Genomic DNA, 25,915 nt, shown 5'->3' with positions numbered 1-25,915 from the left:
GTGGCCCAGCCTACCTTTTTTGAGGACTCAGAACCTGAGAGCAAGGAAGGTTTGCTCTTCTTCAGCAATGACCTCACCCTTGTTTTTCTTGAAACTTTTTAAATCTGAAGATTGTTGACACACAATGTTACATTAGTTTTGGGTTTACAACACAGTGAGTCAACACTGCTGTATGTTACACTCTGCATGACAGGTGTAGCGATGACCTCTGCTCTTAGAAGCACTGATGAGAGTCTTGGAACTTTTTTATTTTTTAGTTTTAAAAAGATTTCATTTATTTATTTGAGAGAGACAGAGAGAACATGAGCAGGGGGAGGGGCAGAGGGAGAAGCAGTCTTGTAACTTTATGGTTTGGCTAGAGAACGCTGAAAATTGAATTCAGACCCCATCTGCATTTATTTTATAGGATATTACACCATAAATTTTTATGTGCTAAGTCTCTCCGTGGCCTCATCTAGTTCTTCTATTATTCTGTAACTAGATTTCTTGTAAATTTCTGTTCTTAAAAAATGTCTATTTTGGGGACATCTGGGTGGCTCAGTCATTGGGCGTAGGCCTTCAGCTCGGGATCAAGCCCCACATCCAGCTCCCTGCTTGGCGGAGAGTTCTCCCTCTCCTGCTCCCCCTGCTTGTGTTCCCTCTCTCACTGTGTCTCTCTCTGTCAAATAAATTTTTAAAATCTTTAAAAAAATTATCTATTATGGGGTGCCTGGGTGGCTCAGTCAGTCAAGCATCGGCATCTTGATCTCAGTTCAGGCCCTATGTTGGGCTCCATGCTGGGTGTGGGGTCTACATAAAAAAAATGTCTATCTTATTTTAATTATTCAAGTCACCACCCATCCTTTTTGGAGGATGATGAGGTATTCAAATAAGTACACCTACATATCCATGAATATATTCTAAGTTGACTTGTGTGAGTTAAATTTAAGTGTTTATTTACATTAATCTTAGGACTGTCTAAAGGCAAAGCCCCTGAGCGCAGAGGACCAGCTTCCCCTCCTGGCAGTCTATCTCCTGTATGAGTTTGGAGGCCATCTCTGTCGTCATTTGTTCATCACCTCAAATAGCTGGTCTGTGTCTGACGGGCCTTACCGTGCAAGAAATTTACATCGTGGGGCACCTGGGTGGCTCAGTGGGTTAAAGCCCCTGCTCAGTGGGTTAAAGTCCTGGGATCGAGCCCCACATCGGGCTCTCTGCTCAGCAGGGAGCCTGCTTCGTCCTCTCTCTCTCTGCCTGCCTCTCTGCCTACTTGAGATCTCTGTCAAACAAATAAATAAAATCTTTAAAAAAAAAAAAAAGAAAGAAAGAAATGACATCATAAATTACCAAGGATTCTTCCACCTTGGTGAGATGCCTGGGGGTAAGAAAAGGCTGAAGGGATGGCAGCGTGTTCCAGCTCATTCACTTGGGGGCACAAACGTACAGGCCAGAACAGAGGGCGGACTGGCCTGCTCTCAATGAATTGTTATTTTTCTCATACTTTTTACCCGAGTGCATAGAACTGAACGAGTTAAGCCAAATGTGCACATCCTACGGCACCCAAAGGAATTCTGAGCAAAGCAAGTGAGAACCTGCTATCATCCCCTCCTCTTCATATAATCCTTTAGACTGAGGTAAAATTTACACATAAAATGTACTATTTTAAGCATTTTTAGGTATACGGTTCAGTGGTATTAAGTACATTCACAGTGCTGTGCAATCATCACCGCTCTCTAGCTCCAGAACTCTTTCAACTTGTAAAACTCTAACTCTGTCCCCATTAAATAGTAACCCCTCATTCTCTCCTCCCTCCTGGGCAAGCACCATTCTACTTTTGGTCTCTACGATTTGACCATAAGCACCTCAGAAGAGGGATCATTTAGTATTTGTCCTGTCGTGACTGGCTCGTTTCATTTCACATACTGTCCTCGAAGTTCATCTGCAGTGTTACATGGGTCAGAATCTCCTTCCTTCTTAAGGTTAAATAGTATTCCACAGCCCGCATCGTTCCCCCATCCGTGGACACTTGGGTTGCTTCCAGCTTTTGGCTATTGTAAATAATGCTGCCATTAACACAGGGGTACAAATACCTGTTCGACTCCCTGCTTTCAATTTTTTGGAGTATGAACCCAGAAGTGAAATTGCTGGATCATAGAATAAGTCCATTTTTAATTTTTTGAGGACCATCCTCGTGTTTTCCTGAGCAGCTGTGCCAGTGTACATTCCCAGCAGTGCCCAAGGGTTCCACTTTCTCCACATCTTTCCCAACACCGGTTATTTTCTGGGTTTTTGACGACAGCCATCCTAATGGGTGTGAAGTAGTACCTCATTATCGTTTTGATTTGCATTTCCCTAATGATCAAAGACGCTGAGCATTTTTTCCTGGGCTTATTAGCCATCTGTACATCTTCTTTGGGAAAATGTCTGTTTAAGTCCTTTGACCATTTTTGAACTGGGTTGGTTTTTGTTGTTGAGTTGAGGACTTCTCTATATTCTGGATAGTAATCCCTGTCAAATGATAGAACTAAAACAATTTAGTAATGAGTCTGATGTCCCTCATTCAAGGGAAAACAACCCTTGGATTAGGGGAGTATGGCACCTCAGAACAAGTGGAGCCCTCTTCCCAAGGGGGGCTGGGAAAGAACGAGCTTTATGAAGCATGAGAAGCAGCAACGGGGAAATGCCACGAATGGCTGGGATGGCGCATCTACTTTATTTGGGACGATCAGGGAACAAGAAGGTATAAAACCCAGAGCTGCCTTGGCGTTTTGGGACTGGTTGTCTGGATGTATTGTGTTTCTGGTCAAGCGGAGCATTTCCAGGAATGCTGAAGTCTGCTTTGCTGACTTAGCACCCCAGAAAGGAGGAGCTCCATCTTCGGCCTAAAATTTTATTTCCACATCCCTTGGCAGATGATTTGCAAATACTTTCTTCCATTCAGTGCGTTGCCTTTTTAACTCCGCTGACAATGGCCTTTGACGCACCAAAGTTTTTCATTTTGATGAAGTCCAATGTGTCTATTTTTTCTTTTGTTGCCTGCGTCTTTGGTGCTATACCTGAGAAATCACTGCCAAATCTAATGTCATTAAGTTTTCCCCCTCGGAGCCCTGTTTTAGTAAGTGATTTAATATAGGTTATGGAAAACATCATCTTTAAAATTTTATTTATTTATTTATTTATTTATTTATTTATTTTAGAGAAAGAGAGAGAGCGGGGGGCGGGGGGGAAGCTGAGGGAGAGAATCCCAAGAGAACTCTCCACTGAGGAACCTCAGTCTCACGACCCTGAGATCATGACCTGAGCCAAAATCAAGAGTCAGATACTTAACTGACTAAACCACCCGGGCACCCTGAGACCATCTCCTTTAGATGGAGCAAGAAGATACCTGAAATCCAGATGGAGCATTTACTATTTTGCCACTGAGCCTACCCCTTACAAAGTAATCCTTGCAAACGGACTCTGGTGAGTCTGGGAAGAAAACAACAGGAAAGCGAAGGAGAGCCGCCTCAGATGAGCAGTGCCAGCGAACGTTAGCAGAGACTCTCCATTTTACATCAACAGTGACATTCTTTTCCTTTGCAGATCCAAGTTCCTTCATGTAATTTTCGAGCCAAACAAATGCGGAGGGGACTCACGGGCTCCAGTTTGCTTAACTGATTTGCTCCATCTAGGTTTATCATCTGTGTGTGTTTCCTCACCAACACCCCAGCCCATCTCCATCACGATGCGTGGGGCGCGCTCATGGAAGGCAAACCATGACAACAGTTAGGGAAGGCCCAAGATCAAAGGGCTGGGTGAGAACTAAGAGCAGTCCTGCACTACAGACTCTGACTTCCCTGAAGCAAGAAAATGACACGGTTCAAGCGGCCGGATCACCACGACCAGGATGGCCTCCCGCTGGCAACCTCACTAATGTCTGACTTTGCACATCTGTTCTAAAAAACACTCACCAGCACAAGCTTTGAGGCAATCCTGTCTAGCTGACCTGGCTTCGGCTGGGAAATTACAACAAGAGTGTTAATGACTGGTCGAGGTCATACTGACCCTCCGAAGACCGACACTCATGTCATCAGAGCCATCATCACTGGGACCTTATTTAGCATAGGACAGCTGGAGAAGCTGACCCAAATGAGCCCAAGTAGAAGGGACAGCCAATACATGGTTCCTCTTCACTCCCCCCAGCCCAGTCCTCATGGGCTGACCTCCCCCGGTGGATATGATTTGGAGGGGGAAGAGGGTAACTTTCGGAAATGAACGGTTGCAGTTGGACAGGCTTGGGTTGGCACCTCCGTTTTAACATTTATGTGCTTGTTGACCTTTGCCAAATAATTTGGATCTCAGTTTTCTCATCTGTAAGGGGAAGTAATGAAGTCTGACTTCATACATCATGAAAAGGAGCGATAGAAAGTGCCCGGGACATACTAACATCAAGGTCAGGAAGCATCTCTTATTTGTCGTTAAGCACCTGGCACACAGTAGATCCCTGATAAATATCTCCTGAATGGATAGCCCCAAGACTAGCCCCCTTCCCTTAACTCTGTATGCCATTCGGTTGTGAGACGGAAAAATCAGTAAAGAATTTTCCCTGCTGTGTCTTTCCAGAGTTAAACCTGTTTCCTCTTAGGAGTTGCACATCAGAAGAAGAGAGCTTCAAAATCTTGTCAGATAAAGGAGGGCTTTATGGAGCAGAACTCCTGAGAAAGTGTTCTGCATAACAATACACCCACGGCTTTTAACGGAGCACTTTCCTCCAATTCCTTGTAGATTCATTAAACTGACAGATTGCACCGGCATATTGATGCCTGTTTTCTATCTCACACAAGCTGTATGAGTGCCTTGTGTTTAACCCACTCTATAAATTTGTAAGCAACTATATAAAAACAAAAAACTCAGAAAACAAAGGAAAGATGCTGGGCTGTTATTTCTCTCAAAAACAATGACTACCTCTTTTCTGTACTCCTCCCACTCTAATTGGGTATATTGGGGTTTGGGTTGTTTTCCCTTTGCTCAAAGAGTTAGAATTGCAGCAGCTTCTTCTCACTGTTTTTTTGTTTGTTTGTTTGTTTTTAAAAGATTTTCTTTATTTATTTGAGAGAGAGTATGAGAGGGGAGAGAGTCAGAGGAAGAAGCAGACTCCCCGTGGAGCTGGGAGCCCGACACGTGACTTGATCCCGGGATTCAAGGATCGTGACCTAGGCCAAAGGCAGTCGCTTAACCAACTGAGCCACCCAGGCACCCTTCTTCTCACCCTTTAAAGAAGGCTGTGCCTTAGGCCAGGGTCACTGATGGTACCAGTCCTCCCCCAAAATAAGGAGCTTGAGCCCAAAGGTAAATCAGTGTGCTGCTTCCTTCTTCAAAAAGTCTGGCTATGAAAAAAAAAATGTCAGCTCAACTAAATAGTGTGTTTAGTGCCAAAGCTGATGTACATTCTGGCACGATCTCCTTATGGACAGCTAACAGAGCTCCCAGACTGACACCACGAGTGCATCACACTTCAAGAAGCATAGTTCTTGGTTACAGAACATCCCATCTGCCTGACAATGTACTGGACCGACCTTTACAATGGACTTCTGAGGGATTTTAGGCCACCTAGTATCCTAACACCTTCTTTTGGTGAAGCATCCTGATATCAAGGATCTGCCAGCCCCACTCTCAGGCTATGGGATCCAGACAGGACCCTGTCGAGCAGGGCTGGCCGAACAGTGCTGTGAGTCTCTGAAGCCACAGTGAGTGGTCCAGGAACACTGGGATCCAGGGCCGACCAATCAGCATAATTCCATCTTCCTGGTGAGCTTTCAGACCTGGGAAGGACGGGGGTCCTACTGATGCGTTCAGAGTGAATCCTGAGATTCCTGCAAGAGCTACGAGAAAAGTCTCCTGCGTCAGACTTCATGTTGTGAGGATGTGAGCCTAGAGTCAACAACACCCGTGAGGGGAGAGCCTGGGTGTGGAATGGAGCAAAGATAGCGCAGAACTGAAAGACAGAGAGACAAAACTGGGTTCTGAGAACGTCACTGGACCCCCTGGATCAAGCCTTGCTTGATTTACAGCTTTTCAATTCTAGGAACCAGTTCATTTCCTGCTTAGAATAGTTTATGAGCTTTCTATAACTTGTAACTAAAAGTCGAAAGTTACGCCTAACTGCTCTACCGTGGGCTATTCTAAAATCCACATATGCTGGCCCTAGAGAGACAAATCTGAAAAGGCGAAAGGTCTGTGGAGTCAGGGGAGCTGTCACGAGCTGGGGCTAGAGGCAGGTTACCAAGACTTTCCACACCTGAGTTCTTCCTCTGTCAGGTGATTAGCGTCTGCCTCTTCCACTGCTGCCTGTCAGGTGACTGAGAATCACATAAAAAGGTACAGAGGAAATCACTATGGAAACATACAAAAAAGCACTGTACAAACAAAAAATACTGTTATTATTAGCACAACAATAGTTATTCAAACTTCAAAATTCTGGCATCTGTAACTCTCAGATCCCATAAGAAATTTTCAAAGCCTTTGAACAAGAACACATTGTTTTTCAAGTGAACGAACATAGCGGGTGAAAAGAAGAGAGGCAAACCAAGAAACACTCTTCACTATAAAGAAGGCACTGCTGCTTACCGGAGGGGAGGAGCCTGGGGGGACCGGTTATATTGGTGATGGGGATTAAGTACCGCACCTGTTGTGACGAGCACCAGGCTGTTGTATGAAGTGTTGAATCACTAAATTCTTCACCTGAAACTACTACTACTCTGGATGTTAACTAAGTGGGATTTAAATTAAAACTTTGAAAAAACGCATTGTTTTTATCAACACCTGTGTTCTGCTCTACGAGGGGGAGCGCCCTCTGCAGGCCAGAGGGTGTAAAGCGAGGCCGCAGACAGGGAAGTGGACAGAAAAGAAGGGGCAGCCCAGGGCTCTGGCTCTGGGCAGAGCACAGTTATGTGCCGTGGGTCATTTCTGGGGCCCACCCAGGACGTTTCCCCCACAATGGGATACATCATCCGATGACTCAAGCTTATGAATCACAAAAGAAAAATTATGATTTAATCACCACTAGTAACTCTTAACCACTATTTTGCAAATTTCGGGGTTGTCCTAACAATAATACTGTTGTGCAGGTAGGCGGATTTGGTGTTTGCTTTAATGTTTCCATATATGAGACCTAAGGGTCCAACATAACAACAGACTTTGCATAAAAAGACTAAACTGTTGCACAAATTTCGCATTTTTCCAAAAGTCAGAACCCAATCATTTTCTGATAAAGACAGTATGAGCAGTCAGGGTACAAGACAGAAAGAGGCATTACCAGCTTTTTTTTTTTTTTTTTTAAGATTTTGTTTATTTATTTGACAGACAGAGATCACAAGTAGGCAGAGAGGCAGACAGAGAGAGAGAGGAGGAAGCAGGCTCTCACTGAGCAGAGAGCCCAATGTGGGGCTCGATCCCAGGACCCTGAGATCATAACCTGCGCTGAAGGCAAAGGCTTAACCCTCTGAGCCACCCAGGCACCCCCACATTACCGGCTTTTAAACCTCATTCTGAGTCTCTGGTTAATGGCAGTATCAACGGATTCTCTTTTGATAGAAAAAATAACCCAATTTTTTTTATTTTCATATAAGATAACTGGAAGAAGTTTATTCTTTTTTCTTTTTTAAGATTTTATTTATTTATTTGACAGAGAGAGATCACAAGTAGGCAGACAGGCAGGCAGAGAGAGAGAGGGGGAGCAGGCTCCCCGCTGAGCAGAGAGCCTGATGTGGGGCTCGATCCCAGGACCTTGAGATCATGACCCGAGTTGAAGGCAGAGGCTTAACCCACTGAGCTACCCTGGAAGAAGTTTATTCTTTACAGTTCCCTCCCTTGAGGAGCTCAAACCTGGGCAGCTGAGGTGGCAGAACAGGTGGACAGTTGTTTTAATAGTGTCCCCATGGACTGGGTACCAATGCCGTGCCAGGCATGTACAGGGCTACTAAGCCCAGCATTCCCCAGTCCACGTCACCAGTGGGCAGGGTTACAGTTCCTCAGAAGCAAGGAGCAGGCTGAGCCCACTCTCCCTGCTCCCGAGGACAGCCTGCATCAAGGCAGAGCGGGCTGGCCCTGTCTGTGTCAGGCTCCATCAAAATCACCTTCTCTCTCCCTGTGTCTCCATCTACACCTCCTTGTCTTATAAAACAAGGTGGCCCAAGCCTGTTATCTGGTCATCCTCAATTCAGGGAGAGGGGTAAAAGGCCCCACACTGTTCTCCAATCTAGATGTACAATTATGAAAGCTGTTTTGTCCCCTATTGATCCAAGCTGCAAAAAGTTAAAAAGCAAAGGTAAGGAGGAAAGAGAAACTGTCTCTCTAAAAAGTTTCTAACACTTACCAGTTTGGATAGTGCCCTGGAACCAGCATAGATTATACCCACAAACAACGCGGAAGCAGGAAGCCACGTCCAAACATCAGATCTGGGAAGAGGGAAAGAGGCCATCAGATTTCTGTCACTTCCTGTCCGAAAGACCTAGTTGCAAGGCATGACCCTTCAGATGCACCAAATATGACAACGGTCCTTGTCTTAACATCTCTGGGCAACCTGGAAAGTGTGGCCCATCTGTGTCCCCTGCAAGTGAGGGAGGCTGACAGAGCTACCCAGCTACCGCATCTGCTTTCCAGCCCCCAAAAGGGCACAGACAAGCTGAAGATAGAAGACGGCTTCCGGCAGTTTGGGAGAGAGAACAGATCTGATTTTTTTTTTTTTTTTAAGGGGCAGTGAACATTATTCTTTGGATTTTAAGAAGCTAGAGGCTTTGAACTCATGCCAAAGTATTAAGAATGTAAAAAGACTATTTACCTAGGCAATACACCAAACAGCTCCATGGAACCACAACAAAAGGAAGAAAGTGTCAAAGGACAGAATTCTAAAAAAACGAATGCTAGGCCTCAAGCTGGGTGCCCACATGCTGACGCTTTCCACCATTAACCTGGAATCTCTAAGGACCTCTGAAGGGTGCATTTCTTTGATTCAATTGTGGCCACACCCAACACTGCTTTTCTCAGTACAGTTTAGAATCATGCATTCTTCCAAAAAAGCAAAATCCCGGTTTTTGCATAAAGCACCAATCACTTGCTGCCCCCATGCATCACCAACACGTTCGGTCCGCTAATGCTAGCTCCGTAGAGTTATTCTAATAATAGACAGAAATAAATGAGACCGATCCAGCAGAATTTAACATAATAACCCCAGCTAACTCAATGAACTGCTCTCCTGGGATGGTCCCTGCTGGAGAAATGTTCTTTGTTAACTTTATTAGCACGGACAGGCACTCTATCTGTGATCAGACCCTTGTATGCTTCCCAGTCAACCTGGTGTTCAAATGTCTCTAGTCTCTAGTGAGGCTTCTGAACCCTACTTCCTGAATATATTCATTCAGCAAATACTGACAGCAACTTGCAAGGTGCTAACAGCACCAGAATTACTGTGAACAGCAGGATCACAGGTAACATTTTTGATCACTTGTTACAAACGAGGCACTACGCTGAATGTTTTCTATGCTGTGTCTTTAAATAACCTGCACAACATGGGGTGCCTGGGCGGCTCAGCCAGTTAAGCATCCAACTCATGATCTCAGCTCAGGTCTGTGAGTTCAAGCCCCGTGTTGGGCTCCACAATGGGCGTGGAGCCTACATTTAAAAAATAAATAAATAAAATCTGCTCAACCACCTTAGGAAGAAAATGTTGTTATTATTATCTCCCTTGTGCAAATGAGAAAACTGAGGCATAAATAATTTAAATAACGTGCCTGTGGTCAGAAGAGTTGGTAATGGCAAAGAAAGAATTTGAAATCAGGTCATCTGACTCTAAAGACCTAGCTTTAAGCCACCCTTTCATTCTCTGCCCTCGAGGAGCTCATAAATCTCATGGGAGACACTGACCTATAAATAAATAAGCTGCAAACACAGCATGATTTTGCAGACTGAGCAGCTAATTCCCGAGGAATATTCTCTGTTCTTCCTGGTCCTGCTGCAATAAGAGAGGTCTGCACTTGTACCCAAAAGGGGAGCAGAGAAAGGAAGATGCCATTCTCCATCCTCATGTGTCAAGCAGAACATCAAACCAATTGCTATTCTTCTAGGAAATGGCTTTCCCGTTAGATATTAAGATCACAAGGGTCAAGGGAGACAGGTTCCAGGCCCCCCGGCCTGCAGTGCACCAGAAGGCAGCCCACAGTACACACCGCAGGGAGCACAGGGGAGGTGGGGAGGGGGGCAGTGTGTGACACAGTGGGGTGCCCAGCAGCCACAGGCCCAGTACTCTGGGACCTGAGCTCAGTGAGGCCCCAGGCGGTGCTCTGTTCCCTCTTAAAAAAAGAAAATGCCTCACCAGTCATATGCTCTAAGAGACATCTGGGCATCTGAATGACCATGAATGTGAAAAAGAAATCACAGCTAGTAGACATCTTATATTTTAATCCTCTATCCTAAAAACAAAGAAATGACTTTAACTGGGGCCCATCGGTGGTTCAGTCAGTTAAGAGTCTGCCTCCACTTCAGGTCATGTTCTCAGGGTCCTGGGATCAAGTCCGACATCGGGCTCTTTGCTCAGTGGGGAGCTTCTCCCTCTGCCTGCCGCTTCCCCTGCTTGTGCTCTCTCTCTCTCTTGCTCTCTCACAAATAAATAAAATATTAAAAAGAAAAAAATGACTAACTATAAAAAATAAACACAGATCTAGTTGGACCAAAGAGACTTCTGGGAAATGTTACAGAGCAGCTGTGTGAGCATTTGGATAGAAGCATGGCACTGTGACCCAGGCGCTGGGGCTTATGTTCTCCACAGTCCTCTCACTCGGGGCCCACCTCCTAGGTGGACAGAGCCAAAGCAACATGCACTGATGGCGGAAATTTGGAGACCTGCAGAAGCAGCTGGTTGCCTGACCCTGTCTTGGCCCCCATGAGCTCTTTTCAGAGACAGCTGCCTCCCTCCTCCGCACACCAACAAAAAAGCATAGCTGCTGTAGAGAAGAATGAATACGAATCACTGGGGACGGTGCTGCCGAAACAGACACGGGCAAAACCAGTGTGAAATGATGGGGTGGTGGGAGAAAAAGAATTAAAAATCGAGAAGAATTCTGCATTCCCATTGTTCCAAAGTATCAAAGCTCTCATTCCACTGAAAATCATAGGGTATACATTGAGTGCAGTTTATACAAGAAAACACTCAAGGGAACCCAGCATACAAACCATACACCAAGCAAAAGCCTTCCCATGAGATTAGCAAATGAATGAACATTTATACATTGTAAGTCAAAATAGATTGTTTCATCCAAAAATGCTTTTTTGACTTATCTTTCAATTAACCCATTAATGATCAGAGTCAGATAATATATAACATATATATTATTAACGTGTCTCTCGCCTCTCAAATAAACTGCAAGTTTCACAAAGGTGGGAGCTATAAATGTTTTGCTCATATAAATGTCAAATCTTACACGGATGAAGGTTTTAAGGAAACTAAAGGACTAAGCTGCACCATAAGGGCACCTGATTCAGTGTCAGTGAGGACAGGGAATCCTTTCTCTAATAAGTGACATTTGAGGTAAAACTCAGAGTTAAAGTGGGTGCAAGGGGTGGGGCAGAGAAGCAGAAGGGACCCAACATTCCCCCCCTTGGTCCGTTAATCACAGCAGTAAAAGTCTCTTAAGGTTTCGGTTAGGCTTTGTCACAAGCTTGTTCTTTCCTAACTCTTCATTCCCAAATTCTTTGCAACACTGATATCACTTAATTTATAAACCAGCAGGAGAACCAGACAGACAGGCAGTCAAAGACATGCACACTGCCTCCCTCCCAGAGAGAACCTGCCGCAAGGAGTCTAGGCCGCTGACAGTGAACATCACTTAAAGAACGGTTTGCGCTTGATGCTTCAGAAATCAGACCTGGGCTCTCTGGCTTACAGGGTTCTCCAGGACTATCCACTACTGTGCTACTCTAAGATGGACGGGTCAGACCTTTCAACAGTTACCTGGGGCAAATAAAAGGCAAGGCAACTGAGTTTTCCATGCTTTTCCAGGTTGTGCGGAAACAAGGTGGGAACAAGGACTACAAGGGTGGTGCTTTTTTGTGTTTTTGCCATCTCTTGAAATATTTCTTTTTTAAAGACTTATTTGACAGAGAGAGAGCGTGAGTGCAAGCACAAGAGGGGCAGAAGGAAAATCCCAAGAGAAAAGAATCCCAAGCAGACTCCCAGTGGAGCCCAGTGTGGGGCAGGATCCCAGGACCCGGAGATCATGACCTGAGCCAAAATGAAGAGTTGGTCACTCAACTGACTGAGCGACCCGGGGGCCCCCTGAAATATATACTGTAATTTAAAAATCCTAGTTAATGCTGCTAAAATGGAGGACTATTTTCCAGGGAAATAAAGCAGTAAGGATGGAAATCATACCTGGTTCTGGGCACTGAAGAGTATAACCTCATAACATGCACATGGTTACCCAAATCTTTGGGAATTATAATCAGCTCTCTTCACTGCCAAGGAATATTCCTGCAGTTAGCCAACATTAGCCAAGAGTTCTAAGGGAGGGACAAACTTCACACATTTCCCTGGGCTGTGCCCTTTCTTCTAGGTGAGGTCCTCTAGGGCTGGATGTATCTCGGGCTTACTGGGTCACTAGACGTGGGGGCAGAGGAAGGGTGCACAAGTCCTGAGCAGTGCATGGCACAACGACACTTAATAAATGTTCTGGGTCTTTCTACACATAACCCCAAAGACAGAAACCACTAGGGAAGATTGACAGATCCACCTGCATAAAATGCACTGGTCAGAAATCACGGTAAAGAAAACCAAGAGATGATGAATGACCTAGGAAAAACTCCTGGCAGCATATAAAACAGGCTGGAATTTCATATTCTTAATGTATAATGAGTGTTCACAATTCAATTTTAAAAAATCACAAAAGAAAAATAGTGAGCAAAACCAGGTATTTGGGTGTGTGTGAGTGTGTGAGTGTGTGTGTGTTACACATAAGAAATACAAATAGCTAATTAACATATGAAAAGTTACACATATATACATACACACTACTTGGCTACACTTATCAAAAGCTTTAAAAATATGTGTACTAGGGACGCCTGGGTGGCTCAGTTGGTTAAGCGGCTGCCTTCGGCTCAGGTATTGATCCCAGCGTCCTGGGATCGAGTCCCACATTGGGCTTCTTGCTCGGCAGGGAGGCTGCTTCTCCCTCTGACTCTGCCTCTGCTTGCCTCTCTGTCTGCTTGTGCTCACTCTCGCTCCTCTCGCTCTCTGACAAATAAATAAATAAAATCTTTAAAAAGGAAAACAAAAAATAAAAAAAATAAAAATATGCGTACTCTATATACAACAGTTAAAGTTAAAGTTACCCACAATGACCTTTTCATTTACAAGGAATATAAAGCTGCATTCTGGCCTCGTTGTTGGTTGTCAAGTGTGCCAAGCACCTCACGGCTGACTATTGCCTCCCGGCCGGGAACCCTCTCCCTCCAGAACCCTGCATGGCTCACTCTCTCACATACTCAGATCTATGCTCACAAGCCATCTTATCCATGAGTCAAAGAACAACCCCCAAGCCCGCCCACTAGAACACACTGAGGCACACACATCCACGCCTACTCCCCCGCCTGGCCTGCCATCTGACACATCAAATACTTCTATTTTCCTTCGTTCCTCGTCCGTCTATCTCAACGAGAAGGTAAGCTCTATGAGGGCAAAGATTTTTGTCTATTTTGTTCATTGGGCACCTACCCCCCTACCAAGAACAATATCTGATATATATGCTAGACATTCAAATATTTGCTGAAGGAATCATCATGTATTACTTTGTAACTTAAAAAAAAAAGATTTTCCCTCCTTTCTCTAAATGGGTACAAGGCGAAAAACAACAGCCACAAAACAAACCAGGAAACTCCAGACATGACCCTAACTCCCATTTCTTCCCATGTTTTTATGAAGCCCTTCAAAGACTTTGCTCTGAACTGGATTGCTGGTGCTTACAGCTACTAGGTTTTTAAGGGCAGGGATAAAAGTGAAAAATACCTATATACTGCCATTTGCCTCTTTGAAACGGCCCTAATGGGAACTTTTCTTTTTTTTTTTTTAAGATTTTATTTATTTTTGACAGACAGAGATCACAAGTAGGCAGAGAGGCAGGCAGAGAGAGAGAGGGAAACAGGCTTGCCGCCAAGCAGAGAGCCCCATGCGGGGCTCGATCCCAGGACCCTGGGATCATGACCTGAGCCAAAGGCAAGGCTTAACCCAGTGAGCCACCCAGGCGACCCCTAATGGGAACTTCTAACAATAAACAGTAAATACCTCTAATAATCAGTTGTAATCTCGAACTGGGACAATGGAAAACTAACTGCAATGAAAAACAAATATGTTTTCTTCAAAAGACATGAACTCCGAAACTTGGCATGGAGGCAGTCATTTTGCTTCCTATAATAATATATCTTGGTTTCTTTTTTTTTTTTTAAGATTTATTTATTTATTTGACAGACAGAGATCACAAGTAGACAGAGAGGCAGTCAGAGAGAGGAGGAAGCAGGCTCCCTGCCGAGCAGAGAGCCCGATGCGGGACTTGATCCCAGGACCCTGAGATCATGACCTGAGCCGAAGGCAGCGGCTTAACCCACTGAGCCACCCAGGCGCCCCTATGTCTTGTTTTCTTATTAAAAAGTCGTACCGGGGTCCCTGGGTGGCTCAGTCGTTAAGCGTCTGCCTTTGGCTCAGATCATGATCTCAGGGTCCTGGGATAGAGCCTGTATTGGGCTCTCTACTCAGTGGGAAGCCTGCTTCTCTTTCTCCCACTCCCCTTGCTTGTTTTTCCTCTCTTGCTATCTCTCTCTGTCAAACAAATAAATAAAATCTTAAAAAAAAAAAAAAAGTCACACCTATCCATGCTAGAAAATTTTCAAAATACAGATAATCAAGAAAAACATTACAATGACCATCCCACTACCCAAAGATAATCAGTATTACTACCTCGCTAGGTCTCCCTCCAAACAGTGCCCGTATGCATGTACATGAACACTGCAGTGAAGACGGGATCCTACTATACAAGTTGTTCCATCATCTGCCTAACATCTTTCCAAAAAATCATCACTAATTGAGTAATATCACTAACTGAATGATAGGCCATTGCTGGAGGTAAAAGTTAATCTTCTTTTTACTATTCTAATGCTGTAATAGTTATCCTTGAATACGCTCCCTTTCGATATTTATCTTTTTGCAGTATGGGGATAAATTTCCTGAAGTGGAATTGCTGTTCAAAGATCCATGTACCCAGGTGCAGGACTGGTTACAAAACTATCTGCCAGAGAACTTACCCTGGCTCTACCCTCTGCTATGGGCTACATGCTCATGTCCCCCCACCCCCAAATTCAGAGGTTGACATCTTAACCCCAGCATGATGTATTTACAGGTGGGTCTTCTGGGAAGTAATAAGTTCATGAAGGTAGAACCCTCATGATGGGATTAGGGCCCTTTAAGAGACAGACCTTGCTTTTTCTCTCTCTCTCTTTCTCCCTTCCTTCCTCCCTCTTCTCCACTCTGAAGGATACAACAAGATAAACAAGAAGAGGTCCTCACCAGAACCTAACCATGCTGGCAACCTGATTTCGGACCTCCCAGCATCTACAACTGTGAAAAACCAATGTTTGCTGTTTAAGCCACCCAATCTTCGGTATTTTTGTTATAGCTGCTAAAGGTAAGATTATATATATATATTTTTATATTTATATTTATAAATATATATATGTATATAATATGTATTTAATATATTTATATATCTATATTTATATATTTATTGATATATGACATATATAATCTCCCACTACAACTCTAAGATTCTACAATAGCCAAATACCTGCACATTAGGAACAAACCAAGCACATTTTCTCCATCTACAATTTATAAGGTGGCATCCTCTGGGCCTCCCATGCTGGCTTATTCTTTCCTTATCCTATGTGCCAACAAAGGAGGCAAGATGGAATTAAATCCTGAGGTGGCGCTGGAAGAATCCCAGGTCTCTGTGGTATGGGGACCACTGCAGAGCCAGTGAGCATGTGTATCTGTGCTTGCAGGGAGGGATCGCTGAGCAACTCCTGGGGGAAAGGACTATTTGCCATGGGGTCTGGTTTGAAAACTGTGGTGCTAACATAGTTTTTCTTACATGATTTGTATGCACAAGTATCGCATCTTGTTTGAGTCTTGGCTTGTTTTTTGTTTTTTGTGTGTGTGTTTCTTTTTTTTGTTTTGCTTGTGCACACTCTCTTGTCCCTAAGAACCTTGATGAATATAGCATTTTATAAGAAGCTAACAATAGTCTGTTGCCATGAATTATAAAACTGCTGTTACCGAGATGAAGGCTAATTAAATTAAATCACTTGTTTTTCAAATAGAGCATGCATTATGGAAGGAACATCTGCTCCCTCAAAACACTCAGAAGTTTATCTGTTCATGGGTAACTGAAGGGCTCCTTGAGCCAAGTTCTTGAAAATTCTCTGCATTATGCTGACACCTAGTGGAACTAAAGACATTTTCCAAACATAAAAATACCAAGCCACCCAGGTAGCAACAGGGTTCATGAATTGCCTTAAACCATAATACCTCACAACTATAGTCAATATTTGCTTCATAGTTTACAAGGACTTCTGCATATATTCTACTCCTCCTCTTCTTTTTTCTTCTCCCTCCTCCTCCTCTTCTTTTGACTTCTACATATACTACCTACCTACTTACAGCAGATGCCTAGATGTCATTTTTTGGGTCCATTATTGGTGAATATGGTCATCCAAGAATCTTATTCACTATTCTTCCTCTTTCCTACTATTCTTAGACCTTTCCTCCTTCATTCTTATTTTTTCTCTGACTCACAGAGGGTCAAGTCCCTTGACAAAGTTCAGCCCTAACATTACTTGAACTCAGGAACTCCACGATGATACTGTTTTTCACAAAGCATAACTCAGAACAGGAGTCCTCGAACTATGGCCCACAGGCCAAATCCCACCTGTACCATATTACCATAATGTATGCTTTAAACATCGTACAATTTTATTTGACAACTATACCTCAATAAAGCTGAAAAAAAAAAAAATCCTGTCATCTACCATCCCTAACCTCGTGGACTCTTGCTGAGAACTACCATAATCACCACACCAACACTAATCAGATTTTATTCAATATTATGTCCCTTCAGTAGTTCTCCATGTTTCCTGAGAACCCTTTGAAAGCTGGTTTTGTGATTCCCCAAAAGTAATTCCTACATATATATCTAAAGCAATCCCTAGACAACAGGGGGGAAATATCAAAAATACAAAAATTTGAGTGTTAACTTTCCTCGGAAAGCAAAGGCAACTGTTCATAAAACAGTAAGAGTCCCTCAAAATGAAATACGAACACATGAAAACATACTTGAGAAATTCCAACCACAAGGCAACCAAGATAGCGTACCTTGATGAAGGCAAGCTATCTCACTGAAAAACAAATAATCAAAAATTTAAAAATTTTTTTTAATTAAAAAAATAAAACTAAAAACAAATAATCATAAAAAGAACTATATCCTAAGTGGTTCATAACTGTTCATTTCTCAAGTTAATTTGGAGTTAATTTGGAGGTTTTGAGTTTTTTTTTCAATTTTTTTTTTTTAGATTTTTATAAAAATGTATTTATTTGTCAGAGAGAGAGATAAAGAGCAAGTGAGCACAAGCAGGGAGAGCAGCAGACAGAGAGAGAGGGAGAAGCGGGCTCCCTGCCAAGCAGGGAGCCCGATGTGGGGCTCGGTCCCAGGACTTTGGGATCGTGACCTGAGCTGAAGGCAGCAGCTTAACCAACTGAGCCACCCAGGCATCCCTAATTTGGAGGTTTTATCAAAAAAAATTTTTTTATGGTTCTCCAGCAAAGATTCTCAATGGAAAATTAAGGAGCGAGGCTTTCTTCTTCATCTGTTATAAACCTCTGGTCAGGGACACCTGGGTGGCTCATTTGGTTAAGTGTCTGCTTTTGGCTCAAGTCATGATCCCAGGGATTCTGGGATTGAGCCCCACATAGACTCCCTGCTCATCAGGGAGCCTGCTTCTCCCTCCCTCTCTACCTCTTCCCTCTGCTTGTGCTTACTCTCTCTCGTCTACATTCTTTCTCAAATAAATAAATCTTTTTTTAAAAACACTTTAAAAATTAAAAAAAAAAGAAACCTCTGGTCACAAAGATATTGTAACATAGAATTATTAACTTAGAACGTCTCATACTTGGAAAATTGGGAGTTAAAAATTTGCTGTCTTAGGCATAGTGAACAAAAAGTAGTAAGTACATTAAAAAATACTTTCCAAATGTTTCTATTTAAACATGTAGTTTGGTAATTAAGGAACCAGAGGATGGTGTGTAAAGTCTCCAGTGAAATCACACCTGATTCTAGAAGCAATGATTCCAGAATCTAGTAAAGAATGCCATGGTTACGGGCGCCTGGGTGGCTCAGTGGTTTAAGCCGATGCCTTAGGCTCAGGTCATGACCTCAGGGCTGGGATCAAGTCCCGCATCGGGCTCTCTGCTCAGCGGGGAGCCTGCTTCCCTCTGTCTCTCTCTGTCTGCCTCTCCATCTACTTGTGATTTCTCTCTGTCAAATAAATAAATAAATAAAATCTTAAAAAAAAAAAAAAATTAAAAAAAAAAGAATGCCATGGTTTCACTGCCAGATGTCCGGTCACAGTGTTCTGGATTACATTTTGGAAACAAACAGCCTACAGCACAGGACTTCAACAGCTGCTAGAAAAATCACTTCGACGTTCTGCAATGGTTTGGCAGTGACAGTAGCTACCATAAAAGGACAGGCTAATGCCTAAAAACCAGTGCTATCTTCCCCAAGACAGAACTGCTCAGGGCATCGTCCAACACTTTGTAATAACTGGTTGCTGAGTAAAACTCCTGAAGAAGATGTATCCCATCGGGTCACTCAATGTAGTCAATATATGATGTGGCCAGGGACTGACCAACACAGCAAATGTGGCATCTCTGCCAAGTAGGAAATGTGGTGCCAGTTACTGTGACTTGTTTTAAGAGGGAATCTGGGAGTCTGCCATGCTCCAGGCTATAAGGAGGCTAAACAAGCTCTCATGGCATATGTTATTAAATACCGATTTGGGGGCGCCTGGGTGGCTCAGTGGGTTAAGCCACTGCCTTTGGCTCAGGTCATGATCTCAGGGTCCTGGGATCGAGTCCCGCATCGGGCTCTCTGCTCGGCAGTGAGCCTGCTTCCTCCTCTCTCTCTCTCTCTCTCTCTGCCTGCCTGCCTCTCTGCCTACTTGTGATCTCTCTGTGTCAAATAAATAAATAAAATCTTTAAAAAAAAAAAAATAAAAAAAAATAAATAAATACCGATTTGGGGGAGCACCCACCAGCCCCACTGGTACATTCCCGACTCCACGATGATCTCGGCATCTCCAAGCTGTCTGCCTGCTGCTGTTTTCATCTTTAATGGAGTCCAACCTCTGCTATCCCTACCCAAGTGCACAGTCACACAGCAAAGCTGGTCTTCGGTTCTCTATGAATACAATAAAAAAGCTGAGCCCAGTAGTAAACAGCAACCAGGGCAAACACAAACCTAGCTCAGGTTTGTGGGCTGAGACCATGACCTGAGCAGAAGGCAGAGGCATAACCCACTGAGCCACCCAGGCGCCCTCCACAGAAATTTTTTTAAGTATGAACCAATAACATAGCTTTTAAGAAAACATGGCTAAAGTAATGTATTAGGGGTTTGTTGCTGTTGTTGTTTTAGAGAGACTATTATTAATTTCACAGGCAGAGTTTAGCAATTCATCAGTCTTATATAACACCCAGTGCTCATTATATCATGTGCCCTTCTTCCTTTTTTTTTTTAAAGATTTTATTTATTTATCTGACAGAGAGAGAGATCACAAGTAGACAGAGTGGCAGGCAGAGTCAGGAGGAAGCAGGCTCCCCGCCGAGCAGAGAGCCCGACGCGGGGCTCGATCCCAGGACCCTGAGATCATGACCCGAGCCGAAGGTAGAGGCCCAACCCACTGAGCCACCCAGGTGCCCCTCATGTGCCCTTCTTAATGTCCTCTCCCAGTTACCCCAGTCTCCCAGCTCCTTCCCCTCCAGCAACCCTCAGTTTGTTTCCTATGATTAAGAGTCTCTTATGGCTTGTTTCCCTCTGTGATTTCATCTTGTTTTATTTTTTCCTTCCCTTCCCCTATGATCCTCTGTTTTGTTTCTTAAATTCCACATATCAGGGAAATCATATGACAACTGACTTTCTCTGATTGACTTACTTCACTTAGCATAATACCCTCTAGTTCCATCCATGTCGTGGCAAATGGCAAGATTTCATTTTTTTTTTTGATGGCTCAGTAGTATTTCATTGAATATATATTCCACATCTTCTTTATCCATTCATCTGTTTAAGGACATCTGGATTCTTTCCATAGTTTGGCTATTGTGGACGTTGCTACTATAAACATGGGGGTGCATGTGTCCCTTTAGATCACTACATTTGTATTAAAGTAATGTTTAAAGTACTATCTTAGGGGCAGATGGGTGGCTCAGTGGGTTAAAGCCTCTGCCTTCGGCTCAGATCATGATCTCAGGGTCCTGGGATCAAGCCCTGCACTGGGCTCTCTGCTCAGCGGGGAGCCTGCTTCCCCCTCTCTCTGCCTGCCTCTCTGCCTGCTTGTGATCTTTCTCTCTCTGTCAAATAAGTAAATAAAATCTTCAAAAAAATTAAAGACTATTTTATGAAGGAAATAATTCACATCATAAATTATAAGAAAATTATCAGGAATACTGTAAACAGAGTAGGGGACCCATGTTGATGAGCACCAGTGGACTCCAGTCCCCAATCTGACAGTTCCTTCATTCTAGTCCAGTCTCTTGCCTCTGTGAAGGAATAAATGGAACCATCTGGAATCAGGATGCTTCATTATTTAACTAAATATTGGAACAATCACAGGCCTTGTGAAATCAGGGTACTGTTTGTTTAAATGAAGACCCAGTTCCCACTGAACCATTTACCATAACAATGGAGTATAAAGTAAGCCCTCTGCTTAATATCACATATAAAATTCCAAAAGTATCTTTATTTTATGAAGGTGAGGATGTTATTCCAGTGAAGGTGACTGACCTGATCACTCAGGAGGGCTGTTTGCCTTGTCCATATCAACCTTGACTTTATTTGCTTTTCATTTTGTACATCATTTCAGGGGAGGCGTAATGCTCTAAAAGAATTCTGAGAATTTATCTAGGTGAGGCACGAGTCCATAGCCAATTCAGATTTTAATTTTGGCTGAAAAATGATGCCATGGTCTTTGAGATTTCTTTTAAATCTATTCCACAAGTTGTCTTAATAGATTCATAACAACTAATTAAATGTATGATGTGAAATGGACCCTAGATCAGAATAGCAGGGGGAGGGACATAATAAAGGACATTATTGAGAAAACTGGAAAAATATGAATTTGGTTTGGAGATGAGATACTAGTATGGCATCGATATTAATTTCCTCATTTTGATTACTAAGCTATAGTCATATAAGAAAATGTCCTTGCGCTTGGAAAATACACATGAAAGGGGTGCTTGGTGGGGGGTACAGTTGGTTGGGTAACTGACTCCTGGTTTTGGCTCAGGTGGTGATCTCGGGGTGGTGAGATCAAGCCCCACATTGGGCTTTGCGCTCAGCATGGAGTCTGCTTGGGATTCTCCATCTCCCTCTCCCTCTGCCTCTCCCCCTTGTGTGCTCATGTGCTCTCTCTCTCAAATAAACAAATCTTTTTTAAAAAAATAAAATACACACTAAAGAATTCAGAAGAAAAGAGGCATTTTACTCTTGAATCTGCAATTTACTCTCCTATAGTTCAGGGAAAAAATATATATATATACATATTTCTCTCAAGAGCAAATGGTGGGAGAGGTGAGGTAAAATAATAATTGAGAGACATGAGTAAAGGATACAGACGTTCTTTGTGGCATTTCTTTTTTTTTTTTTTTTAAGATTTTATTTAATTGTTTGACAGAGAGAGAGATCACAAGTAGGCAGAGAGGCAGGCAGAGAGAGAGGAGGAAGCAGGCTCCCCGCTGAGCAGAGAGCCTGATGAGGGGCTCGATCCCAGGACCCTGAGATCATGACCCGAGCAAAGGTAGAGGCTTAACCCACTGAGCCACCCAGGCCTCTGTAGTATTTTCTAACTGTTCTGTAAAGTAGTAAATAATTTCAAAATTAAAAATTTACCAAAAAATTAGGGGAGGTGAACCATGAGAGACTATGGACTCTGAAAAACAATCTGAGGGTTTTGAAGGGACGGGGGGTGGGAGGTTGGGGTACCAGGTGGTGGGTATTATAGAGGGCACGGATTGCATGGAGCACGGGGTGTGGTGCAAAAATAATGAATACTGTTATGCTGGAAATAAAAATAAATAAAATTAAAAAAAAAATTTACCAAAAAATTTTAAGTTGATTTAGAAGCTCATTTCCTCACTCTCATGATCTACAACAAAGCCCAATTAATACAGTGTTATAAAGTGTGTCTCTTGATTAATTTTAGTATTATTTAAGTAACTGACCAGGAAAACACTCCTTGAGTTCTATAGGATTATAAAAGCACTAAAATCTCAAGGTTAGATGGGAACTAAGAGATCAAGTAGCTCAAATAAACATCCCTGTTTCCCAATGTAGCACCAGAAGAAATTAAATAATGTGAAAATAAGCCAGCGTATGAATCACGAATCAAGCAAGAAAAGGTTGTTCTACCTTGAGCTGCTGTTGATCTCGGCCCAGCCCAGCTTCCATGACACATGAAGCAAAAGTCCACCAACTAAAGTCTGCCACCTGAAAAGGATATGAACCCATGTGAATTTGAGAGAGTGCTACGGCCTCAAACACAATCCAGCCTCAGCAGACCCATTGGTTCACACAAATATACACACCAAGCCTCCCTCCAACACTTTTCTCCCACCCTCCCCTAACCGGCATCCCAGTTCCCAGACCCCTCCTTTTCAACTTGTCTACTCTCGAGTCCAGCTCTACCGTTCCGTGCTGACACTGATATTCTTCTTTCTTATTCTAGACTAGTCCCTGACTGATCTCACCCACAGTCCCTGCTTCCTCCGTTGCCCTGCACTGATGATTCCCAAATCACTGTGCTCCCCCGAAGACCACCACCCTGACACCCCAGTGATAACCTGCCTATAACATTACCTTGAACTTCCCTCCCCCATCCTGGTCTACCGCCCCTGTCCCTAATCAGCCACACCAAAGCCCAGAAAATCCTGTTGCACGGTAATCCCCATCACAGCTCTCAAGGGCCACGCCTTCCCCTCCTCGTCCCTTCCGCCTCTGCCTAATGCAGACTCCCATCATGGCACATCCGAACCTCGCATCAGTCTGCTAACAGTGTCCCTATCCCCAGGAATATCCCGCAACACCCATTCTACCTTGCAGCCCCAAGGCTTGTTCTAGAATGCAAACTTAATGTTGCCACTCGCTCGTTTTCAAAATAGTTGATTCTTCCCAGGTGGCTGGCAGCAACTCCCAATCTCTTTTCTTTCTTTTTTTTTTTTTTAGGTTTTTTAAAAAATTTGTATTTATTCCACAGACAGAGAGATCACAAGTAGGCAGAGAGACAGGCAGAGAGAGAGAGAGAGAGAGAGAGAGAGAGAGACAGAGGGAAGCAGGCTCCCTGCTGAGCAGAGAGCCCGATGCGGGACCCGATCCCAGGACCCTGAGACCATGACCTGAGCCGAAGGCAGCGGCTTAACCCACTGAGCCACCCAGGCGCCCCCCAATCTCTTTTCTGACATGACACACAGAGGCCCACAGAGCTCACGGGAGACACACTTCCTCAGCATGCAGAGCCCAGGGGGAGCCCAGGCTGTAAATGACACACCCCTGCCCCTCCCATGACACAAAGCACAGCAAAGTTCAAAATGAACAAGAGGGTACTAGTGGCGTAACTTCCCCTTGTTTCACTCTAATTGCTTTATTTTAGGTGAGTCATTCGTAGACCTCAAAACCTCATTTATGACTCGAGACACCTCACCTGGGAAGTGATTACAACACACCCGTGTCTTGTGACATAACACGGGAGAACGGCTGGCCTCTAAGATAAAGTCAATTGTGTGTGATACACAAGCCTTCCCAGACTTGCAGTCCCCCCTTTCCAGGACCAGCTTGTCCTGCTACAGGCAGTGACACTCCAGCCATCGGGAAGAGTCCACAGCCTCGGAAATGTGCCAGACCTTGCCATACTTCTAAGAATTTCCATGTGCTGTCCTCTTGACCCATCAAATGCTCCCATCTCCTTGTGTGTGGACAAACACCTGTTCATCCTGTAAGATCCCATTTTTACGCCTCCTTTGTAAAACCTTCACTGACCCAGCCAAGCAGGGCAGACAGTTGTGGGTCATGCCCTCCAACAACGTTATCTAGAGCAGTGGCACTCAACCATATGGTTCTCCCTCCAGGGGACACTCAGCAGTATCTAGAGACATTTTTGGTTGTCACAACTGGGGGTGGGGGAAGGGATGGGTTGCTACTGGGATCTGGTGAGTCATAGCCAGCGATGTTGCCAAACCTCCTACAGCCTATGGGACAGCCCCATAACAAAGGATTACCCAGTTCAAAATGTCAAGAGTAATTTGAGAGATGACAGTGGCCCGGGAAGGGGCAATTTGGATGAAGAAGGCAGACAGATTCTGAAGATGTTTAGGAGGTCCTGGTGGTTAATTAGATGTTGGGGATGAAGGAGACAAGGGAATCGACTCCCAGGTTTCTGGGAGTTCTTCAGTCAAGCAACTCAATGGAAGAAGTCATCCATTGCAGTAAATTTAAGGGATAGGCAGAAGAGAAAAGAAAGCTGCACGAAGGCAGGGATCTTTGCTTTCTCCACTGATGTACCTCCTGTGTCTAAAACAGGGCCAGGCACATAGTATGTACCCAATAAGGATTTGTAGAATGAGTTAGTCCACCCCACGGCGCACCTCCTACATGCCAGGCGTTGTTGTGAGCACTGGGGATACTCCGGAGACAAAAGAGATTTAAAAAAAATTCTTCCATTTGTAGACCTTACAATCTGTCAGAGGAGGACATTCAGTCTGACCCATCCAGGGATATGCAAGGGAAAAGGCAATCCGGAGACAGACATCCTCCCTTCCCACCCAAGTTGCCTAATTCTCTCTTCCTGGAGAGAACTGTCAGACAGGCAGGATCAGAAAATGATTCCTGTTCACTAAAAGGGAAAACAACATCCCAGCTTTATTGACTGAAATACAGTGGCTCCCCATCCCCCTTACTAGTGGGGGATGCATTTTAAGATCCCCAGAGGATGCCTGGGGATCTTAAACTGCAGATAGAGCTGAACCAAATATGTATTGTGCTTTTTCCTACACATACGTCTATGATAAAGTTTAACTTATAAATTAGGCCCCGTAGGAGATTAACAACAATAACCAATAATAAACTAGAACAATTATAACAATATGCTATAATAAAAGTTATGTGAATGTGGTTTCTCTCTCAGAATCTCTGTATTCACCCTTCTCACGTTGCCCAAGAGGATAAGTGACTAGATGGTGAGGTGGCGTGAGGTGAATGATGTAGGCACTCTGATGTACCTGTAGGCTACCATCCACCTCTGACAGCAAGTCAGGGGAGAATCATCTACTTCCAGACAGAACTGACCGTGGGTGACCGAAACTGCAGAAAGAGGAACCACGGATAAGGGGGCTACGGTGTGTGTAATCATAAACAATATTTTTTAAAGTTTTATTATGAAATATTTGAGAGAAACCTGACAAAATCATTCTGAAGTTTACCCAAAATAATATATTGGTGAAACCATAAAGAACAAAAATCCAAAAGTATACAAAAACAAGTGTTTGAAAGTCTCCTTCCCTTGCCTGCCCACTCTCTGCACTGTTTCCATCTTTTCCTATGGG

The 25,915-nt window shown here is 43.8% G+C and overlaps 1 protein-coding gene across 1 annotated transcript in view; it reads right to left on the bottom strand.

Annotated features, from left to right (window-relative positions):
- TMEM241 (transmembrane protein 241) overlaps positions 1-25,915 on the bottom strand; it is a 91,681-nt gene that overhangs the window by 56,103 nt on the left and 9,663 nt on the right. The window contains 2 exon segments of the mRNA XM_032310246.1: positions 8,333-8,414; positions 22,731-22,808. Coding sequence (XP_032166137.1) covers positions 8,333-8,414; positions 22,731-22,808 — 160 coding nt within the window.

The sequence above is a fragment of the Mustela erminea genome, chromosome 13, assembly GCF_009829155.1.
Source record: "Mustela erminea isolate mMusErm1 chromosome 13, mMusErm1.Pri, whole genome shotgun sequence".
In the NCBI taxonomy this organism is placed as follows: domain Eukaryota; kingdom Metazoa; phylum Chordata; class Mammalia; order Carnivora; family Mustelidae; genus Mustela; species Mustela erminea.
Note: the sequence above shows the minus strand (reverse complement) of the source record. Positions and strands in the feature narration are given on the sequence as shown.